This window comes from Pleurodeles waltl, chromosome 4_2 (assembly GCF_031143425.1).
Source record: "Pleurodeles waltl isolate 20211129_DDA chromosome 4_2, aPleWal1.hap1.20221129, whole genome shotgun sequence".
Taxonomy (NCBI): domain Eukaryota; kingdom Metazoa; phylum Chordata; class Amphibia; order Caudata; family Salamandridae; genus Pleurodeles; species Pleurodeles waltl.
Window position 1 is genome coordinate 71,527,756 of NC_090443.1, and position 24,401 is coordinate 71,552,156.

At 44.8% G+C, this 24,401-nt stretch overlaps 1 protein-coding gene across 9 annotated transcripts in view; it reads left to right on the plus strand.

Moving 5' to 3' along the window:
- Positions 1-24,401, plus strand: part of TIMELESS (timeless circadian regulator) — a 361,230-nt gene that overhangs the window by 200,064 nt on the left and 136,765 nt on the right. For all 9 annotated transcript variants that reach the window (XM_069230703.1, XM_069230700.1, XM_069230699.1 and 6 more), the window contains exons 18-20: positions 7,486-7,637; positions 8,481-8,566; positions 10,652-10,784. In XM_069230703.1, the coding sequence (XP_069086804.1) occupies positions 7,486-7,637; positions 8,481-8,566; positions 10,652-10,784 (371 nt within the window). The remainder of the gene's footprint in view (positions 1-7,485; positions 7,638-8,480; positions 8,567-10,651; positions 10,785-24,401) is intronic.

The window sequence follows — 24,401 nt, forward strand, 5'->3', positions numbered from 1 at the left end:
GCCTTTCTTCCAAATTCATAGGAATAAAGTAGTTCTTCACACTAATCCTAAATTTCTTCCTAAAGTGTTTTCTCAGTTTCCCCTTATGCAAAACGTCGCAGAGAGAGCCCTTCACACGCTAGATGTTAAAAGAACACTCTTGTTAGATATTGACAGAACTAAAGAATTTAAGAAAACCAAACAACTCTTTGTAGCTTTTTCTCCAACCCACTAAGGCCAGCCAATATCCAAATCTGGCGTAGCCATAGGGATAGTTAAATGTATACAGACTTGCTATGTTAAAGCCAAGAGACCTCTGTGGGTTTCTCCCAGAGCTCACTCTACAATGAAGAAGGGTGCTACTATCGCTTTCCTTGTGAACATTCCCATAGCTGACATGTGGAAGGCAGCTACTTGGGATGCACCACACACATTCACAAAACACTACTGTGTGGATGTTCTAGCATGCCAACAAGCTAACGTAGGTCAGGCAGTGCTACGTACATGTTTTCGGTCGACCAACTCCTACAGTCAAGCCACCGCTTTCCAGTCTAGGAAGAGTATGTCTCTACAGCCACACATGCCTTTAACTGCATGTTGCCTTCCCTTTAAGCATCTGTTTGTGGCATGCAGTGCTGTAGTTTCACATGCACCCTCCCTACTTTCCGGACTCCTGGGGCAGTTGCAGCTACTTCACACTTGTATATATTTGTACATATATATTTATGCATTGCATGAACATCTTTTTACCCACACTTCCTCTTTTTCACTCCTTTGTCACCTGCCTGCGGGAAATCTATCTATTAAAGGAGGGGATGCTCATGTGCAATATCACCAAGAGAAGTAGTCACTCAATATCGTGATTCAGAAAGCTTCTTTAAAATAAAAACAAATTCACCACTCCGGAGCCAACTTCAGATGGCGGGAGTATGCAGAGCATGTGAATCTACAATACTACATGCTCCAAACAGATGTTTACAGGGTAAGCAACATAATCCTTTCTCTATCGACAGCACCAAAGACTTACGAGTGGACAGTCACCTATTTGTTGCCTACTGTGGAAATAGGATTGGTAAAGCAGTCCTGAAGCAGACATTATCCCGTTGGGTCTTCCTCTGCATCAAATTGTGCAATGCACTTGCCAAAAACTATCTGGCTGAGGGAATCTGGCCCCCAAGATCACCAGGCCTACACCATCGTCCTCTGCTCTTGCAAGAGGTGAGGTGTTGCTGTTGTAGAGGTATGTAAGGCAACAACATGTTCGACCATGAGCACATTCGCCATATGCTACTGTTTGGAATCAGAGGTGCGGAGGTTCAGGCCCTTTGTGAGATCTGTGCTACAACTTTTCCTCATCTCACCATCAGCCGAATTCCTAGAGAGCTATTGCTTTGAGAACTACTCAGAAGGTGAAGAATGTGCAGGTAGGAGTATCAGAAGAAAAAGTTAATTACCTTCTGTAACAAACTTTCTGATGGATACTGTATGTAACTACTTAATTGTTTGCCCATCCCACCCTCCTCCCCTGTTTGGTGGATGGTTATACAGGGAAAATACAAATAAGATTTTAATTAATAAAGTTTTTTCACTGCATTGTTTCTAATAAATATCCCTCCATTTGTTTGCCTTGAGGGCACAAAAAAGCAGTGGAAACCGACATTGTTGTGCCTGGTTGGTGCTATATGACTTCGGTGAAGTCCCCAGGTGTTGCTTCCAGCACCTACACAGAGCTGAATGGCATCAGAGCTTTGAAGTTTCCAGATCCAGTCTGATGCCTTAAATTAAGTAGGTTAACAATCTTCAGATTTTTTATAGCCGGGATTTACATCCTTTTCTGTAGTGAGAGCTACTTCTCATCAGTGATGATCATCATGAACTACTGAAGGCCAAGCCACTTGCGCAATGTTACCAGACACCCCCATGTCCAGCTTCATAGCTTTTAAGCCCGATGTCCATAGAGCCAGATACTATGGTTTGAATGAAGTACTTAGGGGCGCTATGACAGGGATGCCATGTGTGCCAGTGAGTGTGGTCTTGGGTGTTGGATGTCTTTGTGGCATGACATACCTTTCGCCATATGTGACACTATTACATGTATAACACAGAAAGGCCCATTTTTTTTTAAATGGAAGAAATGTAAAGTGCAGAAAAACGTTCTGCAAAAATGTTCATAACATTTCTCCTACTTAAAAAAAAAAATATATATATATATAATATATATCATGTCTACCAACCACTGGGAGCAAGTTGCCTTCTTTTTGTGAATGTGAAACTTTGAAACGGGAGCACATTAAACTGAAAAGATAACATTGTTTATATGGACTCCATAAAACTCATTTAAATTTTCTCCCATTTCAAAAATGTCGCGTTTACAAACAGCAGGCTTCTTAAACCAGTGGCCTGTAGACACAGTGCCATATTTGTAATAGAAAAATACAGATATTTATTTAAGTGGGTGGAATTTAAAGTGAAGAAACATGCTTCATAAAATATTATGTCAACATTGGTTTAATTAAAAGTGGAGAAAAACATAATGAAAAAGTGTCATTTAAATATGTTTCTGCACTTTAAATCAGCCATATTAAAACAATGCCTGTATTTTTCAGTAATAAATATGGCATGGTGTCAACTGGTCACTGGTAGCAAAAGGCCTGCTGTTTGTAAATGCTGGCACTTTGAAATTGGGGAAAATTAAAATGAAGAGTTAACTTGCTTATTAAGTTAACTGTTCATATAAACATCATTTTGTTTCCATGCTCCCATATAGAGTTGACGGGGACTTTGATTTAAAGGTTAAATACCTCAGTGCTTCAGTTCTTTACCTCAGTGCCTGACCCTGAATCATAAATCCGACTCCAGTACTGCTCGTTTATCAGGCCCTGCTAGCTGAAGCCTGAAGATGATGATAATGTAAAAAAATAAACGTAGCCTTCCTTTAACTTGAGAAGGAAAATGTGAACCTGTACTTTAAAAAAAAAAAAAAAAAAACTCAAGGCTGCAAGCTACTCCTAAGGTTTCTGTGAACTACTGGTAACTCGCAGTTCACTGGAGACACCTGATAGAGTATCCACCAGAAAGATCATTACCGAAGCTAAGTAACGTTTTCTTTTAGTTTTTTTGAGCACCTATATGCAATTTAAAAGGTTACAATTCTTAGTTATGTAAATTTTTCTGTAAAATGTTTTGGTTTGTGTAAATAGATATTAATCCCACACATTTACATATTTGGTGGTGATGGAATTCTCCTATACATGTCAGTTTTCACCTCTTGGTTCTGGGTTGTCTGGTTGAATCCGTGCCAGATATTATCCCCAGAATTTGCCCAGACCTTGAGCAAATATTTGAGGGCTAACTCCCTTCGTTTTTGTGGTCATGCTACAACAGATTTGTACATAAGACGCATCTTGGGGGCAATTTTACTAGTGTTTGCATCCATTACTTAGCCCTCCACCCCCTCCAAAAAGGGATTCATGCAGACAATTTCCCTATTTATATCTGAGGAAATTATTTTAATTTTCTGCAGTGTCACAAAACTGAAGACGTTTCAATTATACAATATTTCACATTTGGGTATATAGTCTGTAAACTCTCCTCACAACGTTTTGAATCTAAATGCCATTTGGGATTCTGACTGATCATCATTTTGCCGGTTAATTCCGGATGAATTAACCAAGCCCATACTATTAGCAGCATATGAACATCCTTGGAATCATGCCCATTGTCCATCCCTAGTTGTAGATTGGCCTTGGCATCATGGTGGAATTTCTTGGCTACTTTTGGGCACCCTTGCTATGTCTACCACGGGTAAATTGCTGGCCCTCGCACCATGGTAGTAATTTCATTCTTGGTACATTGTAGTCATCCTCATAATGAAGGTGTCTATCTCTGGCATAATGGTGGTATCAGGACAGTGATCATTCTTGGTATGCTAAAGCCATCCATTGCTCAATGGTGCCAAAACGCTGGTGCATTGCTTACCTTGGCCTATTGGCAGTGTTTCCTGTCTTATTGTGGCAATCTGTGGTGCAGGGGTGGTTCTGTCAGTGTGATGGTAATGTTTTCCATATTGTAGGAATCTTTTGCTCAGAGGTGATAATTCTAACATTGATTGGACATATGCAGCGCCCACGCCTGTTGCAGTGCATGCCCCTGCACAATAGTGATCATCTTTAAAATGGTTCAGATATGTTTGCTGTAATCCTGATGCTAACTGTAGCTTGGTGGTGTAATTCATGCCATATTGTTGACTGCCATGTTATGGTGCTGCCAAAGCACGAATGCAAATATTTTTCAAAACATTAGAATTCACATAGGCTCAGAGAAAAGAGTAGGTGACCCTGTATAATATATATGCTAGTATGCTTGCTTACTTGCTAAGATAACCTTCCTCCAAAACCTATGACAGGTATGCATTTGCCTGTGTTTCGTTCAGCAGGTTAGCAAGATTAAACCTATTGCATTCGTAAATGTTTTTTGTTTTTCTATAGTGTCGCACAGTTTTGGAGAGTAGAGTTCTACCTAGCAAAAGCTTACAAACGTGCAAATCACGACATCTGTGGTGCAGGTAAATAGCTATACCTCTGCCGAAGATGCCTTAGGGTGAATACAGTTGTACTGTTCAGTTAGTTCATAGAAAAATGCAAGCTGCTTCGCGGAGCTTAGCTAGTAGTGCTGTATTAAGCCATCAATTTGTTTAGAAGAACCTGCTATTAAAGACAGTGAGAATAGGTTTCTGTCTTCCAGAGTCTAGCTTATTGAAGCCAATTTGATAATCTGATATTAGTTCCAAGATATTGCCTGCAAGCAGATTAGGAATTTCCATCTCTAATGCTGAAAAAGGAAACTTTGGGGAAGGGATGAGCTCCAAGTGGCCAACTACAACACAAATGTACTTTCTAGTCTCATATGTTTGCCATGACTGTGGACAGACTGAGCTGCTAAGAAAGAGGCTGATGGTGTCAAGGTTTGTAGAAGCCTCTTTGGGACAAAGGATATTCTTCAAATAGTCTAAATACTTTCCCTAAACACAAACTCTCACTTACTTGCTTTCACTCATTCACTCTCATTGCCATGATCATTCTCAAATGCTCTCTCCATTAAACACAAAGCAGTAGTAGCAGCTATGCTGCCTTTAGTGTGCCACCTCCTGACAATTTTCACTTTTTAGTTTATGGTTTATTGCTTGTATTAAGACTCTGGGCACTGTGGAAAACTGCATTTCAGTCTTGAAACCCATGTGCCGAGCTCTGTCATAAGGTAAACGTTGTTACTTCCAGTTAGCTTATTTAATTTTCCAGTACGACTTTGGTAAAAGGTGCAGGAAATGCACAAGTGGGTTCAAAGCTCAATGTTACTTTTGGCCCGCGGTTTATAGTTACACGGCCACATGTATGTCTAAAAATGGTATCGCTCCAGAACACCATTGTGGCCTCGCTGGCTGTAGGTGAATACATTAAAGTAACATGTCAGAAAAAGAGATCTACCATGTAACAAAACCTCCTCTTATGTATTTGCTAAATCACCCTTCAAAGAGTAATTTAATTTAGTCGGTGTAGATGCTTAATGTATACAAGTGTGACATGCTAATAGTTAAGAAAAGCATGCCTCTTGATTGAACAGCTACTAACTTATTAAAAATTTAATTCTGTGGTGAAAATAGATTTTTCAAGTTGTTTGTGACAATGTAATTTTAAAAATCATCAATAGTGCAGTTTGAAAGATTATCTGGGATAAACCAATTCTGCTAGTTTTCTGTTTCTTCTATTAGTAGTAATTATCACCTCAATAAATATAGCAACTTATAAAGACAGAAAAAATTGATGCTGGGCAATCACTATATACTTTTCTGGAATGGGAGCAAATGACCAAAGCAGAGGCTTGCCTTTTGCTGTTCAGATGCCCCAGGAAGGCCCAAGTAACATGATTTTCATCAGCCTTCTCACATTCACAGCCTGAAGGAAACCTGTTCCCAGATAAGGAAGAGGTGGTGGCCCTTGTTTCAGGAGGGCTGGATCAAGGAAGCAGAAAGGGAGCTTCTAACAGAGAAGCGTGATGTCTCCCTTTTTGAATAGAGGTCCCTCGTAAGATTTACTGTGATGCAGGTCTGGACGTGCTAAAAAGAGCTGAGGTTTTGTGAGAAATCTGTATAAATTAAGTCCAGGAAGCCCACAATTACTGGTTACTACATTGGTTAAAATGTCACTCTGCTACCAGTCCCCAGATCCTAATGGAGACCCATTGCAGAGAAGTACCCAAAGCCATTGAGTCCTTTTTAATCTACAACCCTGCTAGAGAACTATGAGATCCAGAAATGGGGCTTACTCTGAACATAGCACTTGGGATTGGGTGAGATACTGAAACCATCCTAGAGACAAAAAATCCTCTCTGACTACCGAATCAAGCTTTGTCTTTCTCAAAGCTTTTGGTGGTAAGTCTGAAGGTTACATAGAGGCTTTTCAGCAGTGTATCAGACTTTGAAAAACCCATGCCAGCTGCCACATCTGCCTTGGCCACTGGAAAAATCTGAGAGCCCAAAAGTAATGGATCTGAAGTAAGATTTTTTTACCACTCTAGTGTGCAAGGCTTACCGCCTCCAAACCACCACCCTCATTCCATTGCTGTCATCCTATAATAATGCATAGGCTCATGTCTTCCCCAGACATTGTTGTTCATTGATGCTGTGCGTGTTTCTTGGTGATGTTTTTCTTAAACCTATCAATTCATATCTGATTCACTTTTCCATTTTGACCACTTTTGTGTTCTTTTGCTGATCTCTATTTCCCAGATTATTCCAAATTGGTTTCAGGTTCTTTTCTTGTGTTATTAACTTGTATGACCTGTGGTATTCCTTAAGCCTATCACAGATTTCTGTTCTTGTCATTCGCACCAGTGGATGAGCAGTTGCTCAATTTTCTGTGTTGTAACCTCATTAGGTCTCTCACTTGTCCCAAAAGACTACCTTCTTTCTGAGATGCATACACACAACTACTTTCCTTTACCCCCTAGGCCATGTTGCTTTTTCACAAATTACAGTTAAAGTGGAAACGTGCTGACTGGGGAGACGTTGTTTTTCTGCCTTGTGATTTTACCCCGCCACACCCCCAATTCCACCACCTTTGTGTAGTCCCCTTGCAACAAAAAGAATCCCCTATCTGTTAATGAACCCTTCACTTGAACATTATTTATGATCATCAGTTTTGGAGTGAGAAGGGTGATTCTCCTCATCGTGGTGAGACTGAGGTTCCTTATTGGTCAAAGGCAACCCACTGCTCATCAAGTAAGAGATTAGTGGGTGGGCATGTAATGACATTGGTTTGGATAAAAACGATTAGTATTGGGCAAAAGAAGGCCACAATACCTCAGAGTTTAGTTGGCAATTTGTATTTAAGGCTCACAACTTAAGAATCCTGGGTGCGGCTTCAACAGTAAGGTCTCTAATTGCGGTTTTGCCATGGTGTGGTAGTTCTTTACCCAGGCTTTTCAAGCACCTTGCTTTTTCTATGTCAGGAGCTGGTGACGTTTGCCAAGTATGTCGTGAACAAGTTCTTTGCCCTTGCGTCTACAAACAGTAAGGCATTTGTTGAGCTGCTCTTCTGGAAGAACACTGCGGTGGTGGTCGACATGACTGAAGGCTACCAAAACACCAAACAAGGAATCACGTAAGCACTTGTACTGCAGTATAGTCACTGAAACACTTGATGTTCACTTTACACTAACAGGAGTTAATTTAAAAATTGTCACTTACGGTGAGACCAAGTGTATTGCATATTTTGGTATGGAAGTTGTAGTACATGTATATATGTTGTAAGCGTTTTTGATCCTCAAAGATGTACAGTCTATGATTACTCATTCAGTAACACTGTACAGGTCTGTGTGGCACATTTTCAGTGTTCACTGATTCCCATGTCTGAATATCTATAGACAAACATGATCACTGGAAATATATGGAAGTGTGAAAAAAGACTGGGTAAAGCTCCTGCTTTTGTTTGAATGGCAGTGTTGATAAGCATAGGTGCAAGAAGAGTAATATTCTTATACTTCATATAGTTGTACCGTGAGAACAGATATGAAGTATATTGTTGAGGCCACGACTGGGTAGGGAAGGTAATCATTTAGATTGTAGGACAGGTAAGTATTTGGATGTTTTGTTTTGGAAGTTGATCTGGAGCTGCCAAATGACTGTGTGCATTTGTAGTTTGTGCACAGTTAATAGTGCATGCAACCCAGGCTTAGACCTTGCTCCTCTTTGGGTCTTGCGGAATTGCTCTATAAAAATCACCTTTGCCTGCTGAGGGATGTGTAAGTGCAAATATCCATTTAACCTGGTGGAAGGTATGTTTCTTTCTTGTAATCATCTGCATCGACAGTTGCAAGTCATGGAGTTTTATGAGTGAGGGTGATGTATTCTACAGCCTCTGGTGGAGATTATTCAAAAGATCAGGATACATTTAATACAAGAGCCCTATTTTCTCTGTGTATCTGATATTCTCGCCCTTCTACAGTGGGGCAAAGAGCAAACGTGTGAGGTGGACCCCAGAAGACGAGACTCAGCTGCGCGACCTCTACCTGCAGTTCAAGGAGATGCCAGGTAATGTCTAGAGATTTTGTATGTTATTTAGAAATTCCTTTGGCCTTATCCAAGTGGCAGCATGGGCACTAGGCCCTTGTTACTTTGTGCCCTTGTCAATTGGCAGTACACCATGAAACATGCCTTGAAGGGACAGGCTGTTTTTGGTGCTGGATTGTTACAATGTGTGTGGTTTATCCCTGAGTGGAGGTCCATATGGGACACACTCCACACGTTTTGCATTCTACAGTTGTGTGCCTAACAAGCCTGACTTGGGTGCAAGCCAGATTCACAGAATCTCTGATTGTTGCTGGCATGCTGCAGATTCATTTGCTTTGCACTCTTGGATAGAACAGACATGAACTTACCAGCGTTTGTGTGTTGTAAGTGGTGACAGGGTCTTGTCACTGCTTTTCCACTTTAGGTTCCTCACTGATGTTCTTACTCACAGATCAGCTCTACTGGTACAAGTGTTTCCACACAAAGGCAGAGGGTTTTTCAATAAAGATCTCATGATGGAGATCTAGGATTACAAATAAGTATTTCCTTCTGGATTACTGTGTGCCAGGAACACCATGGCTAGGCCCCACATTTTGACCTTGGGTAGTGCCAAGCCTGGGTGTGACGATCTGGCTAGGTCTGGGAGCCCATCTGTGGTAATGTGCATACGTGGGACTTGGGGGTTTTGAGCCCTGGTTTCTTTTAATCTTTATCTGTATTATTTCTTCTGATTTTTCTGTAACAGAGTTTTTCAACTGGAAACTTCATTTAAAAAAAAAAAAAAAAATTTATTTGGTTTTTGGCAGGCGTATAGCATAGCCAAAGAAGCATCACATTGATAAATCCGCACTTGCATATCATCAAAACTAGAAAAAAAAACATCCCCCCAGCCTTCCACAACAGTCCACATACACCTCAGCATATAAGTAAGCATTGTAGCAAGTATTCTCTCCCCATCTATAAACATCCCATACCACACGCCTCTCAGCACCCCTCCGTTTGCACTTAGCATTTTGGCCCAGTAGGTCATAGCTCCGTGCATATCTATTCCTCCAAGGAGTAGTATGCTATCCACCCCCAACACCTTTCCAAACCACTTGGGACAGCCCCTGTCGGTGTATGTTTCCTGTTCTGCCACCATAAATGCATCCATCCACCTTCTTCACGTTTCCAAGGTTGGACATATCTCGGATCCCCATAGACTGGCAATGTCTCTCTTGGCCACCACCAGCCCAAGGTCGCAAAACAGGAGCTTAGCCCATGGCACGTCAATGCCATTAGGAATTCCCAGAAGAATACATTTTGGGTCTAATAGTATCTGCTCCAATAACACCCCGTGTAATTCCCTCACAATCTCTTTACAGTATTCCTGAAGCACTGGGCATCACCAGATTGTATACAGGAAGGTGCCAATATTCCTGTGACATCTTAAACAGTTCGGGTGTTGTGCCCTTTCCATAGCATGCAGACGTCTATCATAGTATATCCTATGAACGATCTTAAATTGGATTAGCCTCAGTCTAGACCTAACAGCTACTTCCCGTGGAAACATCAATGCTGCCTCCCAATCCACATCTTCCATTTCCCCTAGGTCTGTCTCCCAGTGGCTGCATAGTCTGAGAAATGTGTCAGGCATGTTGTTATTAATAGTCCTATACGTCATGGGCTTTTGTGTCTAAGCTCTCCAGCAATAATACGCCTTGTAGTGGGGAGTAGTTGGGTATCCCCACCCCCAGAAGGGCCCTCTGCTTTCCATGCATGCTGCAAATGCACGTAATGCAAGAACTGCATCCTACTATGCACATACTTGGTCTGAAGGGATGTGAAAGGCATGATACCTCCCCCCTCCATAACATCCCCCTCCACCGGATTCTTAAGACAATCTGTGAAAAGCTCTGCAAGGGCAGGATGATTTGGTGAACCCCACAGCTCAGTAAAAATTCTGTATTGTATTCATAGTACTATGCAGTGTGCGAGTGAGGAGGGTTACCATGCAGGGATGGCTACAGTAATTGCTGTGTGATGTTCATTTTCTGGGAGCATGTTCTTGGAGGAGGATGGTGAAGATTCCTCTGATTGTCCATTGCTCTGTTCTTCTTCTTGCAGATACAGATGTAGATGTCATTGATAACATTTTAGCGCATCTTAAGACCCCAAACACAAAGACCCGCAGACAGGTCATCCTCCATCTGGTGGAAATGAACCTGATCAACAATGCCTGGGAGTTCAAGCGCGAGAGGTGAGCATGTGGGAAATTAGTCATAAAATGAGTGTACCCCTGAGATTAAGTGTTGCGGTGCCAATGAGTGTTTATGCAAGGTTATGTGCAAGCCTGAAGGAGTGTTTAGAATGTAATGGTTCATATGCCAGAGAAGTGAGTATGCTTGCAAATTTACTTTGCATAGGCAAAGTAATCAATTCACCCTCATCTAGCCTGTACAGTGGCTGGGACATCCTTCGCCATAGAAATAAGAGTGGATCTCAAGAGGGCTGTCTGTGCACCAGTCATCCAGTAATAATCAATGCTATGTTATCTCTTTGACTTTGGCTCATTTTTTGTCTTCTAATTCGACTTCAGGCTTATTGATTGAAGGGTATTGACAGCTTTACCTCCATCAAGAGATCTGCATTTGAAAATGCCCCTCAGGATTAGTGATCCGCAAAAATCTGCATTGGAACCAATGTATGAAAATTAAAGGTTGGGTGCCTTGTGTATATTAAATCAAACATACTCCAGGCATAGAACCTACTATGTAAGTGACCAGTTGGGCAATCAGAGGTAAAACATGACTGTGCCTTTTAAAGCATAGTAGAATGTTGGGGGTAATGCTTGTCACACATAGATGCTTGTAACATTTGATTGATTCTTTCCCAGCCCATACTGGTCTTTAAAAAGCTCCGCAGCAAAGATACACTGTTATTTTCCCAAAAAATCTAGTCGTCCCCTGGCTGTACTTTCAGTACAAACTTTCCATTAGGGGATTTGTATTCAGAATTCATAACTACTGAATTTGTATCCTATTTATGGAATCGCAGACAGAGAAAAATCATGTTATAAATGAGTGTGTCTAGGTCACTGGAAAATACTTAAATTACAGGGTGTTAGTCTTAAGTTTAAATCCCCCCACCCCCCTCCAAAAAAAAAAAAAAACAGTGACTTGGAGTGCTCAGTTATGGCACCAGTGCACCATAATTTCCTCTCTCCCATGCAGTACTCAAGAAGCGTGACAAAACTGAAAAGGTTACTGCAGTTGAAATTGTGGGAGTTTGGAGTGAAGTGCCTTATTCGCCGCATGGCACAAGCAAAATAAAAATTAGCACTGGCATCAGAGCCCCACACTCAAGAAGTCTCCGGTATTAGCACTCACACGTCATGGATGATGTGACTGCTGATGACAGGTGTCCATTGTATTGGGATAGCATTATGATTGTGTTTACCACAACTGGGCAATTAAAATTTGTGCTTAACGTAACCGTAAGGCCACATGATGAAAGTTCTTTTCTGTGAATTTGGGGATTTTGTATCAATAACCCTGCTGTTTTGTTTGATACAAATCTTTACAATTTGGATAGTGGTTCTAAAACAGAGACCAAAAGCACTGGATCATTGATTTACCTGTCGAGTTCTCCCATTTCCTTGGATTAAAAAGCACCCTATTTCGTGATTTGTTCCAGAAGTTTTCTTGTATGGGAACTAAATCAGTTCCACTGTGTTTCTTGCTCCTCAGTTTGCCTTAAGTTGTGACAGGAAAGGATTTAGCTTTGGCCGGTGAAAATAGTCAACCTTTCTGTGTCAAGTTGCAATCAGACTTGCCTGGCAAGACCTACAGTTAACTGCAACCCTCATATTTGCATTTTGGAATGTGAGAGTCTGAAGAATATGCAAAAAATAATAATTTACCTCTAAGGGGTTGTCTAACACTTTCAGGTGGGTATCTTGGGAGCTGAGCTAAACCTACCCTAGCCTAACTCACCTGGTCTTGATTAATATTTGAAACTTCAGGTTCAATAATCCTCGTGCATAGCTATGTGAAAATCCATCACTCCTTCATAGTAGCTTAACATTCTGCTTGGCGCTGCCTAGGAAGGGTTGGCAAACCATCCCACGTTTTGGTCTTGCAGCACCATAACATCTGTATTGAATTAGAGGCAAGTTACAACCAAGCATTATGGTATGTATGCCTTTCTTCACAGTCCAAATACTTTTATTATTATAAAAGTGTAGAGGCCAATGTTGCTGTGTTTTTGATTCTACTAAGAGCCAGCAGTTTTGTCAACGCTGTTACCTCACCCGGTGATGCTGTAACATTTTTCACAGTGTGGGTGCTGCCATCTGTGTTACATCACTGAAGTCATAGGGATGGGAAAAATTAAAGTCTCACACAAAGATCAAGTGTAGCAAATGAGCTGCACCCATTCAGCAGGAGAGTTGTAAGTGTATGCTATGAAGCTGGTTGTAGATTTTGGAAAACACTTTTACAGATATATTACTAAGACATGGTGTGGTAAGACAGTCATTTACAGACACTACATTTTTCATTGAAATAACCTCTACGTTTGCTTAGACTTGCAATTTTACTGCTAAAACTATAGCGCACACAGTGTGGAAATTGGGTTTCAGCAAGTAATTATCATTTGCACAAATCACTAGGTAAAGTGTCTTGATTTGTTTTGATCCTATTAACAATCTTTTATCACACTTCAAAATTACAAGTGAAACTTTAATTTGTGCTTTCTTAATTGTGGATTTTTTAAAATATATTTGTACTGTCCATTGACAGGTATTAAAATGTAAAAATTGACAGCCTTTCCTTCCACACTCTTTATACTTAAACAGGATTGTCATTCAGTTCACATTAAAATGTCCTCTCACTTTGAAGACAGAGAATGAAAAGAAAACCACAAGTTTAATTGTCAGGTGTGGCTGTAGATACATATGATCTGCATACTCCTGCAATCTTGTTTTGGGTCTGGAGTTGTGCAAGGTGTTTTTCTTCGAAGAAGTCGTTTGAGTCGCAAGGTTAAGTGACGACTCCTCTCGGTGATAAGGTGCATTGGCATAGACTCAATTGTTAGATTGTTTTCTCTCCGTTGTCTGGTTCGGATGTGTGTGCTGTCACTTCGTGTTTCGACTCCATTCTCTTCTCTAGCTTCAATGATATTGTAATTGTTTGCGCTTTCTCCATCTACACCTCCTTGGAAAACACTGCCGGTTCAACTCCATTTACCAAAGCCCCTTTTGGGCGCTGCCCTTCGGGGCCTACCTTTGATGTTGTTACTAATCTTTCTGAAAATACTTCACTGGTGAAGGAACACCCCCCCCCCCCCTTTTGGTTCTGTTTGACTTGTCGTGTGAAGTTCCCGCACACGGACCAACATTTGGTGTGCAACGTGTCTGTCCCCAGACCACAAAGAATCCGACTGCAATGCGTGCAGATCCATCAGATCACAGAAGACACTTCGGGACTGCAGGGCTCAGAACCATGGACGACACTCCCCACATTTTTTTTTGTGAGGAGCACACCCAGGAGCAACCAACCGTGAAGAGGAGGAGGCCTTCTCTCCCGATGAAACCTTCGTCCTCGAGGTAGATTTGGAGATGCATGAACTTCCATCTGCTCAACCCATGAGTACTGCAGCCACAGCCTCCAATCCAAGCCAACCAAAATAGTTTCGCTTTGACTGTACCACAATCTGAGGTCACGGGTCTACCACTGCTACCTGGCCATGGTCAGATACAGAAAACTGTTTTGGATGCCCTGTCCTCGGGTCCGGTGCCAAAAGTACATGCCAAGCCCCAACCTTCCGACCTCTTCCAACTTCTTCCACCTCGAAGTCCAAAACTTCTGGCTTGAAACCTTTGGAGCCAACACCTACAAAGACTTCCTCTGCCTCTGTTTCACCTGTCAAACCCATTTTGGAGAAACTGGACATTCGACAAGGGAAAATCCACATTCAAGTGGGGGACTGGCTGTAGGAGGCTGGACTGGCTTGTAGTGAGTACCAAGGGGTACTTGCACCTTGCACCAGGCCCAGTTATCCCTTATTAGTGTATAGGGTGTCTAGCAGCTTAGGCTGATAGATAATGGTAGCTTAGCAGAGCAGCTTAGGCTGAACTAGGAGACGTGTGAAGCTACTACAGTACCACTTAGTGTCATATGCACAATATCATAAGAAAACACAATACACAGTTATACTAAAAATAAAGGTACTTTATTTTTATGACAATATGCCAAAGTATCTTAGAGTGTACCCTCAGTGAGAGGGTAGGAAATATACACAAGATATATACACACAATAGCAAAAATATGCAGTATAGTCTTAGAAAACAGTGCAAACAATGTATAGTTACAATAGGATGCAATGGGGAAACATAGGGATAGGGGCAACACAAACCATATACTCCAAAAGTGGAATGCGAACCACGAATGGACCCCAAACCTATGTGACCTTGTAGAGGGTCGCTGGGACTATTAGAAAATAGTGAGAGTTAGAAAAATAACCCTCCCCAAGACCCTGAAAAGTGAGTGCAAAGTGCACTAAAGTTCCCCTAAGGACAAAGAAGTCGTGTTAGAGGAATAATGCAGGAAAGACACAAACCAACAATGCAACAACTGTGGATTTCCAATCTAGGGTACCTGTGGAACAAGGGGACCAAGTCCAAAAGTCACAAGCAAGTCGGAGATGGGCATATGCCCAGGAAATGCCAGCTGTGGATGCAAAGAAGCTTCTACTGGACAGAAGAAGCTGAGGTTTCTGCAGGAACGAAAAGGGCTAGAGATTTCCCCTTTGGTGGACGGATCCCTCTCGCCGTGGAGAGTCGTGCAGAAGTGTTTTCCCGCCGAAAGAACGCCAACAAGCCTTGCTAGCTGCAAATCGTGCGGTTAGCGTTTTTGGACGAGAGGGGACGTCGAGCAAGACAAGGAGCCCTCTCAGCAGCAGGTAGCACCCGGAGAAGTGCCAGAAACAGGCACTACGAGGATGCGTGAAACGGTGCTCACCTGAAGTCGCACAAAGGAGTCCCACGTCGCCGGAGACCAACTTAGAAAGTCGTGCAATGCAGGTTAGAGTGCCGTGGACCCAGGCTTGGCTGTGCACAAAGGATTTCCGCCGGAAGTGCACAGGGGCCGGAGTAGCTGCAAAAGTCGCGGTTCCCAGCAATGCAGCCCAGCGAGGTGAGGCAAGGACTTACCTCCACCAAACTTGGACTGAAGAGTCACTGGACTGTGGGGGTCACTTGGACAGAGTCGCTGGATTCGAGGGACCTCGCTCGTCGTGCTGAGAGGAGACCCAAGGGACTGGTAATGCAGCTTTTTGGTGGTGCTTGCGGTTGCAGGGGGAAGATTCCGTCGACCCACAGGAGATTTCTTCAGAGCTTCTGGTGCAGAGAGGAGGCAGACTACCCCCACAGCATGCACAAACAGGAAAACAGTCGAGAAGGCGGCAGGTTCAGCGTAACAGAGTTGCAGTAGTCGTCTTAGCTACTTTGTTGCAGTTTTGCAGGCTTCCAGCGCGGTCAGCAGTCGATTCCTTATCAGAAGGTGAAGAGAGAGATGCAGAGGAACTCGGCTGAGCTCTTGCATTCGTTATCTAAAGTTTCCCCAGAGACAGAGACCCTAAATAGCCAGAAAAGAGGGTTTGGCTACCTAGGAGAGAGGATAGGCTAGCAACACCTGAAGGAGCCTATCACAAGGAGTCTCTGACGTCACCTGGTGGCACTGGCCATTCAGAGCAGTCCAGTGTGCCAGCAGCACCTCTGTTTCCAAGATGGCAGAGGTCTGGAGCACACTGGAGGAGCTCTGGACACCTCCCAGGGGAGGTGCAGGTCAGGGGAGTGGTCACTCCCCTTTCCTTTGTCCAGTTTCGCGCCAGAGCAGGGCTAAGGGGTCCCCTGAACCGGTGTAGACTGGCTTATGCAGAATTGTGCACATCTGTGCCCAACAAAGCATTTCCAGAGGCTGGGGGAGGCTACTCCTCGCCTGCCTTCACACCATTTTCCAAAGGGAGAGGGTGTAACACCCTCTTTCAGAGGAAGTTCTTTGTTCTGCCGTCCTGGGCCAGGCCTGGCTGGACCCCAGGAGGGCAGATGCCTGTCTGAGGGGTTGGCAGCAGCTGCAGTGAAACCCCAGGAAGGGCAGTTTGGCAGTACCAGGGTCTGTGCTACAGACCACTGGGATCATAGGATTGTGCCAACTATGCCAGGATGGTATAGAGGGGGCAATTCCATGATCATAGACATGTTACATGGCCATATTCGGAGTTACCATTGTGAAGCTACATATAGGTAGTGACCTATATGTAGTACACGCGTGTAATGGTGTCCCCACACTCACAAAGTTCAGGGAATTGGCTCTGAACAATGTGGGGGCACCTTGGCTAGTGCCAGGGTGCCCTCACACTAAGTAACTTTGCACCTAACCTTTACCAGGTAAAGGTTAGACATATAGGTGACTTATAAGTTACTTAAGTGCAGTGTAAAATGGCTGTGAAATAACGTGGACGTTATTTCACTCAGGCTGCAGTGGCAGGCCTGTGTAAGAATTGTCAGAGCTCCCTATGGGTGGCAAAAGAAATGCTGCAGCCCATAGGGATCTCCTGGAACCCCAATACCCTGGGTACCTCAGTACCATATACTAGGGAATTATAAGGGTGTTCCAGTAAGCCAATGTAAATTGGTAAAATTAGTCACTAGCCTGTTAGTGACAATTTGGAAAGAAATGAGAGCATAACCACTGAGGTTCTGATTAGCAACCTCAGTGAGACAGTTAGTCACTACACAGGTAACACATTCAGGCACACTTATGAGCACTGGGGCCCTGGGTTACCAGGGTCCCAGTGACACATACAACTAAAACAACATATATACAGTGAAAAATGGGGGTAACATGCCAGGCAAAATGGTACTTTCCTACACTGGCAGCAAACCTGTCATGGCTTCCTCTCCTTCACCACTCAAGAGGAAGCTGACTTTTGAGGAAGCATTGGATCTGTCCCTTCCTCTTTGGAAAAAAAAACATGGACAAGGCCACCAGCCCTGCCTTTCTTCCACTTGCTTCCATACCTCCTCCTCCACCACCTTCACCACTATCTCCACCACTAAATCATTCTCCTCCACCATTATCGTCACCTGAGGAATCCTTGGACAGGTCACCTCAGGGGTCACCACATTTTGACACCGGGGCCTCAAAGGAATGATCCATGGCCCATGTACAACATAGGTCCCAATATAGATAATGACCCTGATCTTCACAAAGCTTAACACCTCACCCCCAAGGACTCAGCCTCTTATCAGAAGGTCATAGTGAGAGCAGCAAACTTCCACAATGTGAAGCTACACAAGGAGCCACTAAAATACTTCCTTTTTGACACTATCCACCACTCACAAGGACACTCAGTATTTGCCCATTCTAATGGTTATGATACGGCATACTAAGGATATTTTTAAGGACCCTATTAGAGCTAGGGATGTGATACCGCAAGTGGACAATAAATGCAATCTGCACCATCTGGCCCAGGTCAACTGTCTCCATACTTTCTAGTTGCCACCACAGCCTGCAAGAGGTCCAACTCCCAAACCACTGGAGACACATTGCCTCCAGCAAACGGACAGACGCTGCAGGGAAAAGGTTTGCAGCCCATTGGTGTATTGCCAATTCCCAGGCTGTCCTAGTGTGGTATGATAGAACTCACTGGGACGAGATGGAGGAGTTGCTTCAGTACCTCCCAGAGGAGTCCATCATTCTTTTGTGTTGCTAAAGTTGCCCTAAGTGGGAAGGGTATGCCCAGACGTGGGTCCCTTGCTCACTGTGTCACTGGATTCAAGCTAGCCTGGCTGATGAAGGGTGAACCCTGAAACCGGTCCCAGGATGCTTGTTTCTGGTCCAGTGAGGACCTGGCTTGGCAGTTCGGGCTGGACTGTTCCCATGAGGAACAGGGTCAAGACTGATTTGCATATGGCTGGGTCGGCATGGTGAGCAAAAGAACGATGGATTAAACCCAGATCTGTGACTGGGGGTGAGTGTTTGCATTGTTCAGCACTCCGTCCAACATCCTTTTGTGTTGCTAAAGCACAGACAAAGGGGCAAATAGCTGGTAGCTGAAGGGCAAACAATCACTAACACCTCTATACGGTTTACCCCATATGCTGCAGACACTACGGCACAGGGAAGTAACATGCATGTTCTCCTAAGGCGTCACACTTGGCTCAGGATTTCTGGTTTCAAACCTGAAGTTCAACAGGCTATTTTAAGCATGCCTTTTGACAAGGAGCACTTCTTTGGTCCCCAAGTAGACTCAACTTTCGAGGAGATTAAGAAAGATACAGAGACTGCTAAGGCTGTGGGAGCACTACAGACACCTACACGCATGCAGACTTTTCCTCACCCAACCTGCTGTGGGGCTTATTCAGAGGCATCCACCTCGCAACAAAAGCAATCACAAGGTTCCTATACCAGGAGCTACCACAGTGGCTTATTTAGAGGCAATAACAAGGCTATCAATCAATCAGTATTTATAAAGCACAGCTACTCACCCGTGAGGGTCTCAAGGCGCTGGGGGGCGACCTCATCTGAAGAGCCACATCTTGAGGTTCTTTCTGAAGATGGTGACCGATGGGGTTTGTCTGAGTTGCAGGGGGAGGTTGTTCCAGCTCTTCACTGCAGTGTAGGTAAAAGATTGTCCTCTGGTAGTGGCCATCTGGGCGGAGCAGAGGGATCTGGCGGGGGTGTGGAAGGAGATGCGGCGGTTGAGGTAGGCCAATCGTGTGTTGTTTATGGCATTGTACGTGTGAGTGAGAAGCTTAAAGTTGATTAGCTTCCCGACTGGTAGCCAGTGGAGGGTCCTCAGGTGTTGGGAAATGTTCTCGGCTAGGGAGGTCCAGAATGAGTCTGGCAGCGGCCTTCTGGATGAGCTGAAGTTTTTTGATGTTTCTAGTTGAGGTGCCGGCATAGAGTGCATTGCTGTAGTCTAGCTTGCTCGTGACTAAGGAGTGGGTGACTGTCCTGCAACAGTTTGCTGGGATCCATCTGAAGATCTTCCGGAGTTTGCGGAGTGTGTTCCAGCAGGAGGCGGTGACAGTTTACTTGGTGGGTCATGGATAGGGAGGAGTCTAGGATGATTCCTAAGTTGCGGGTGTGCTCGGTCGGCGCAGGTGGGGCGCTGAGGGATGTGGGCCACCCTGAGTCATCCCAAGCTGAGGTGGCGTTTCCGAAGATGATGAGCTCAGTCTTGTCGGAGTTGAGCTTGAGGCAGCTTTCTCTCATCCAGGTGGCGACGGCTTCCATTCCTGCGTGAAAGTTCCTTTTGGCTGTGTCTGGATCTTCGGTGAGGGAAATGACGAGTTGTGTCATCGACATGTGACACGATGTTCATACCGTGGCTTCTGATAATGGCAGCAAGAGGGGCCATGTATACGTTGAACAGCGAGGGACTCAGTGAGGATTATTGGGGGACTCCGCAGTTGACTCCTGTGGGTCTGGAGGTGTAGGGCAGGAGTCTGACCCTCTGCGTCCTCACGGAGAGGCAGGAGTGGATCCATTTCAGGGCTCTTCCGCAGATTCCCATGGCTAGAGGTAAAGGTGCCCCCACAGAGCCACACCCTCTGCCAAATAGTGACTACCCTATCCTACCCGCAAGCACACAACACCTGCCTGGGGCAGACTGCAATATTTCCATGCCACATTGCATTCCATCGCCACAGACAAGTGGGAATTAGCCGTTATCCCACATGGCTAATGTCTGGAGCTCATTACCACACACTGCCCAACATTCCACCTCGCCCTCACAGGTTACCACAACGAACATCAAACATTTTGCAAGCAGGAAGTCAAGCCCATCTCCTCAAAGGAGCCATAGAACCTGTTCCTTTCAACATCTGGGTTCAGAAGTATATTCTCTGAGCTTCCCAAACACCAAAAAGGACATTCTTAGATCTCAGGCCTTTAAACATCCTATCAGAGCACTTCCACATGGTCACCTTACATGATGTCATTCCACTTCTTCAGCAAGGCAACTTTATGGCAACACTAGACCTGAAGGACCCCTGCCTTCATTTACCATTACACGAGAATTCAAAACAATCTGATAGAAACTTCTATTTGCATATTCCTTACCTTTTGAATTTCCTGAGGTGTCAGTCTGGTCTGGAGATTTTACCTGAGGAGAACCCCTGTGCGTGCCATAAGGCGGCTTCAGTCAGCTCTATATCGGTCATCGATGTTGTTTGTGATGGATATGACATCGCAGGTCCTCTATAGGCGCCACCCTGGCGGTCAGACATCAGTTCTTTTCTTTCCACGCCAGCCAGCACTGATCCAAAGATAGCTACCCCTCAGTCAGTTTTTGACAGGCCTTTTTCAACTCTGTCGAAGTTTTTTCAAGTTATATGGTGCATTGAGGATGTCCGCTAGGAGGACCGGGTTCAAGCCTTGCAGGTCCTGTCATCAGGCGATGTTGGTGACTGATCTGCATCTCGTGTGCCTTTGGTGTCTGGAACGCGACCAGTAGTCGTGCTCTGAGTGCCAGGTCATGAATCCGAAGGCTTTGAGGGAACGGTCCCTAAAGCTGATGGCGGTCTGGCGCTCAGCTCTGCATAAGTCCCGATCTTGGTCGAGAGGAAGGTCTCTAGATCGGTTGTGGAGCCCCTCCTCCTCTTCGTTCCATTTCAAGTCCTCTGGACTTTCAGATTAAGTCGAGGCATAAGAAGTCGAGGAAACCGAAAAGCTCTTTGACTTCACCCCATCTGTTGGCCTATGTGTCGTCAATTGAGTCCTCCATCTGTGGAGCCTGTCTCTGGGCCGACTTCGCACTCCCCTGGGTTTCCGAGAGACGGTGCAACCCCTGCCAAGCTTAAAAAAAATTATGTGACCATCCGCCTCATCTTTGGGAAATCCGGCGCCTTTAGGCCCCATGGAGTCGGAAGGGGCCCCTGCAGGTTCCAAGCTGGTGGCCTCGACTCTGAGGGGTACCCATGGATCTGACCAGTCCCGTTTGTACCACTTCAACCTTCCCCGGTGCCAGTTCAGACATCGATGCACCCATCCTCAATGCCAACTCCGACGCAGACTCCGGCACCAGCAGAGGGCTTGGCCTCTATATGAGCCTTATTATTATGGTCTTGGTTACGGTGAGGAAGGGGAAGGGTCGCTGGACCCTTTAGAATACCAGCTCCAAGACACAATGGATTGGCGTATGGACCTAGGTGAAGCCAGTGGACTGGATACCTCCCCATATACTGGCATGCTCTCTCCCCTTACCGAGGCTACGGAGGACTGTGTGTCATAATCAGTGCTGGTGCAGAGAGCACGCAAGGTCTTGGACCTTGAGTTGCCTTTGGTTGCAGTGAGGATTAACCGCCTGGCAGAGGTGCTTCAGCCTGGGGTTCATCCGCTGAACCCCTGCTTGTCTTTAATGAAGCCCTTATGGACATCCTTCTAGGTACCTAGTCCAAACTCAGCACATGGGCTCCTGTGAACAGGACCATTGCCCGCCACAATCGCCCTGCACCGGATGACCCAGGTTACCTAACGGAACACCCCACCCCTGACAGCTTTGTTATCCAAACCTCCTCTTTCCATGCCGCGTTCCCTTCCGCACCCCCTGGATAGGGAATCCAAGAGGCTGGACACACTTGGGAAGATGTTTTCTTCCACCAGCCTGGCATTGTGGTCTGTGAACACAGCATGCCTTTTGGTCTGTTGTTCCCACATTCTGTGGGATTTGGTTACGCAAGTGCTACTACAGGTCTCAGAGGAGGTCCGGCCTGTACTTTCCCAAGCAGTTGTTGATGGAGAGATGCAGCAAAGTTCATGGTTCGATGTGGACTTGACACGACTGACTCTCTGGACAGAACGGTTGCATCATCAGTGGTCCTTAGGCGCTGGGCCTTGTTGAGGACATCTGGCTTTTTTTGGGGGGGATGGCCAAGCTAACGTTAAGGACATGCCCTTTGATAACACTTGTCTCTTCGGAGAGAGCAGACTCTGCACTCGAGCTCTTCAAGGATTCCTGTGATATGGCCAGGTCCTTGGGCCTCACAGCTGCCCCTTGTCCACCTCAGTTGCTTTTTGCCCTTTCGTGGCTACGGAAGGGGCGCCCAACCACGTCCGTTACCCTCCAGGCAACACTGCGCATGCTGCCCAGTCTCGGCGTTGCTGGAATCCACTATCCTAATGGATCAGGGAGCCAGCACTCTGGTCAGTCCACTCCACAAGCCTCCCCGCTGTTGCCTCCAAAGCTTCCTAGTCTGACACTGCCCCGCAAGGGACCAGTCAGGGGCCGGATCCGCCGTCGCCTGCTCCGCTGGCAGTCTTTCACGTCAGACAGGTGGGTTTTACAGCTAGTCTGAAGGGTCTACTACATCCACTTAAAGACTACCCCTCCATCCATGCCACCACCATATGATTGAATGGTATCCTTAGAGAGGGTCCCTGTGCCAGACATAGGTCGTGGCTGTTATTCCCACGTCTTTCTGGTACCTGAAAAGGACAAGGGCCTCTGCCCTATCCTAGATCTTCAGTCCCTCAATCTCTTTCTCAACAAGAAGTTCTAAGTGCTCACTCTGGCTCAGGTTTTATATGGCCTGGACCCAGGAGGCTGGATAGTAGTGTTGAACTTTCAGGACCCTTATTTTCATATCTCGGTCCTGCCTGCCCACAGACGTTACTTGTGGTTCATGGTGGGCCGCAAGCACTTTAAGTTCACCGTGCTCCCTTTGAGCCCTGATAGCAGTCTTAAACCGAAGTCTACTTTCCTTCCACCAGCACAGGCTGACAATGCTACTGAGATTATTTTTTTACAAATTAGTTACAAATGACCTTTACTCGTGGGAGGACTCACTCCAACCATATAATGACCACCATGTTGAAAATCTTACCCATTATGAGAGGGTAGCCCTTAAACAACTATTGTCAGAGCAAGAAATTATAATTAAAGAGACAGACAAAGGGGCAATATAGTCGTCATGAATAAACGGGACTACATTAAAGAAATTGACAGACAGCTTTCTGACACTGCTGCCTATGAAATATTTGATTTCAACCCTCTCAGAATTATCACCAACCTCTTAGATGCCCAACTTAAGAGCTGGTGGGACCTCTGTCTTATTACAGACCTGGAATTTAAATGTACTTGTAACCGCCACTGCAAGGCACCCTACATCTTTATCTTGCCTAAAATACATAAACAAGGGGGCCTTCCCTCCAGATAGTCCTATTATTTCTGGCATTGGTTCCCCCACGGAACGCCTTTCTGAATACATTGACACTTTTCTCCAACCTTTTGTATGCAGCTTGCCGAATTTTATTTGAGATATGAAGGACTTTCTTAATCAACTTATGGGCTTCACCTAAACCTAGGACTGTCACTTTGTGACACTGGACATTCCATCACTTTACACCTCCATTCCCAGATTCAGGAGCCTAAAAGCAATTCAGCATTTTTCATCTGCTAGGGACGCTACCCTTCTGGAACATACGGACATGCTTATTGATATGATTTCGTTTATACTTGACGACAATGTTTTTTTTGTTTTTTTTACACAATTGCACCAGGTTCCGTCAATGTCAAGGGGTGGCCATGGGTGCTAAATTTTCTCCCTCGTACGCTAATCTCTACATGGGCTGGATTGAAAAGACATTCATTTGGTCCAAATGTCCACCACACTTAAGCCAACAGATGGTCTTTTGGAGTCGCTATATTGACAACGTTTTAGTCATTTGGACAGGAAATGTTTACTATCATCATTTGTTAATTTTCTTAACAGCAACCCACACAACATTTCCTTTACATACCATCACCATCAAGATGACATAGCTTATCTAGATGTGAACCTCTACTGTAAGGATGACAAAATTCTCTC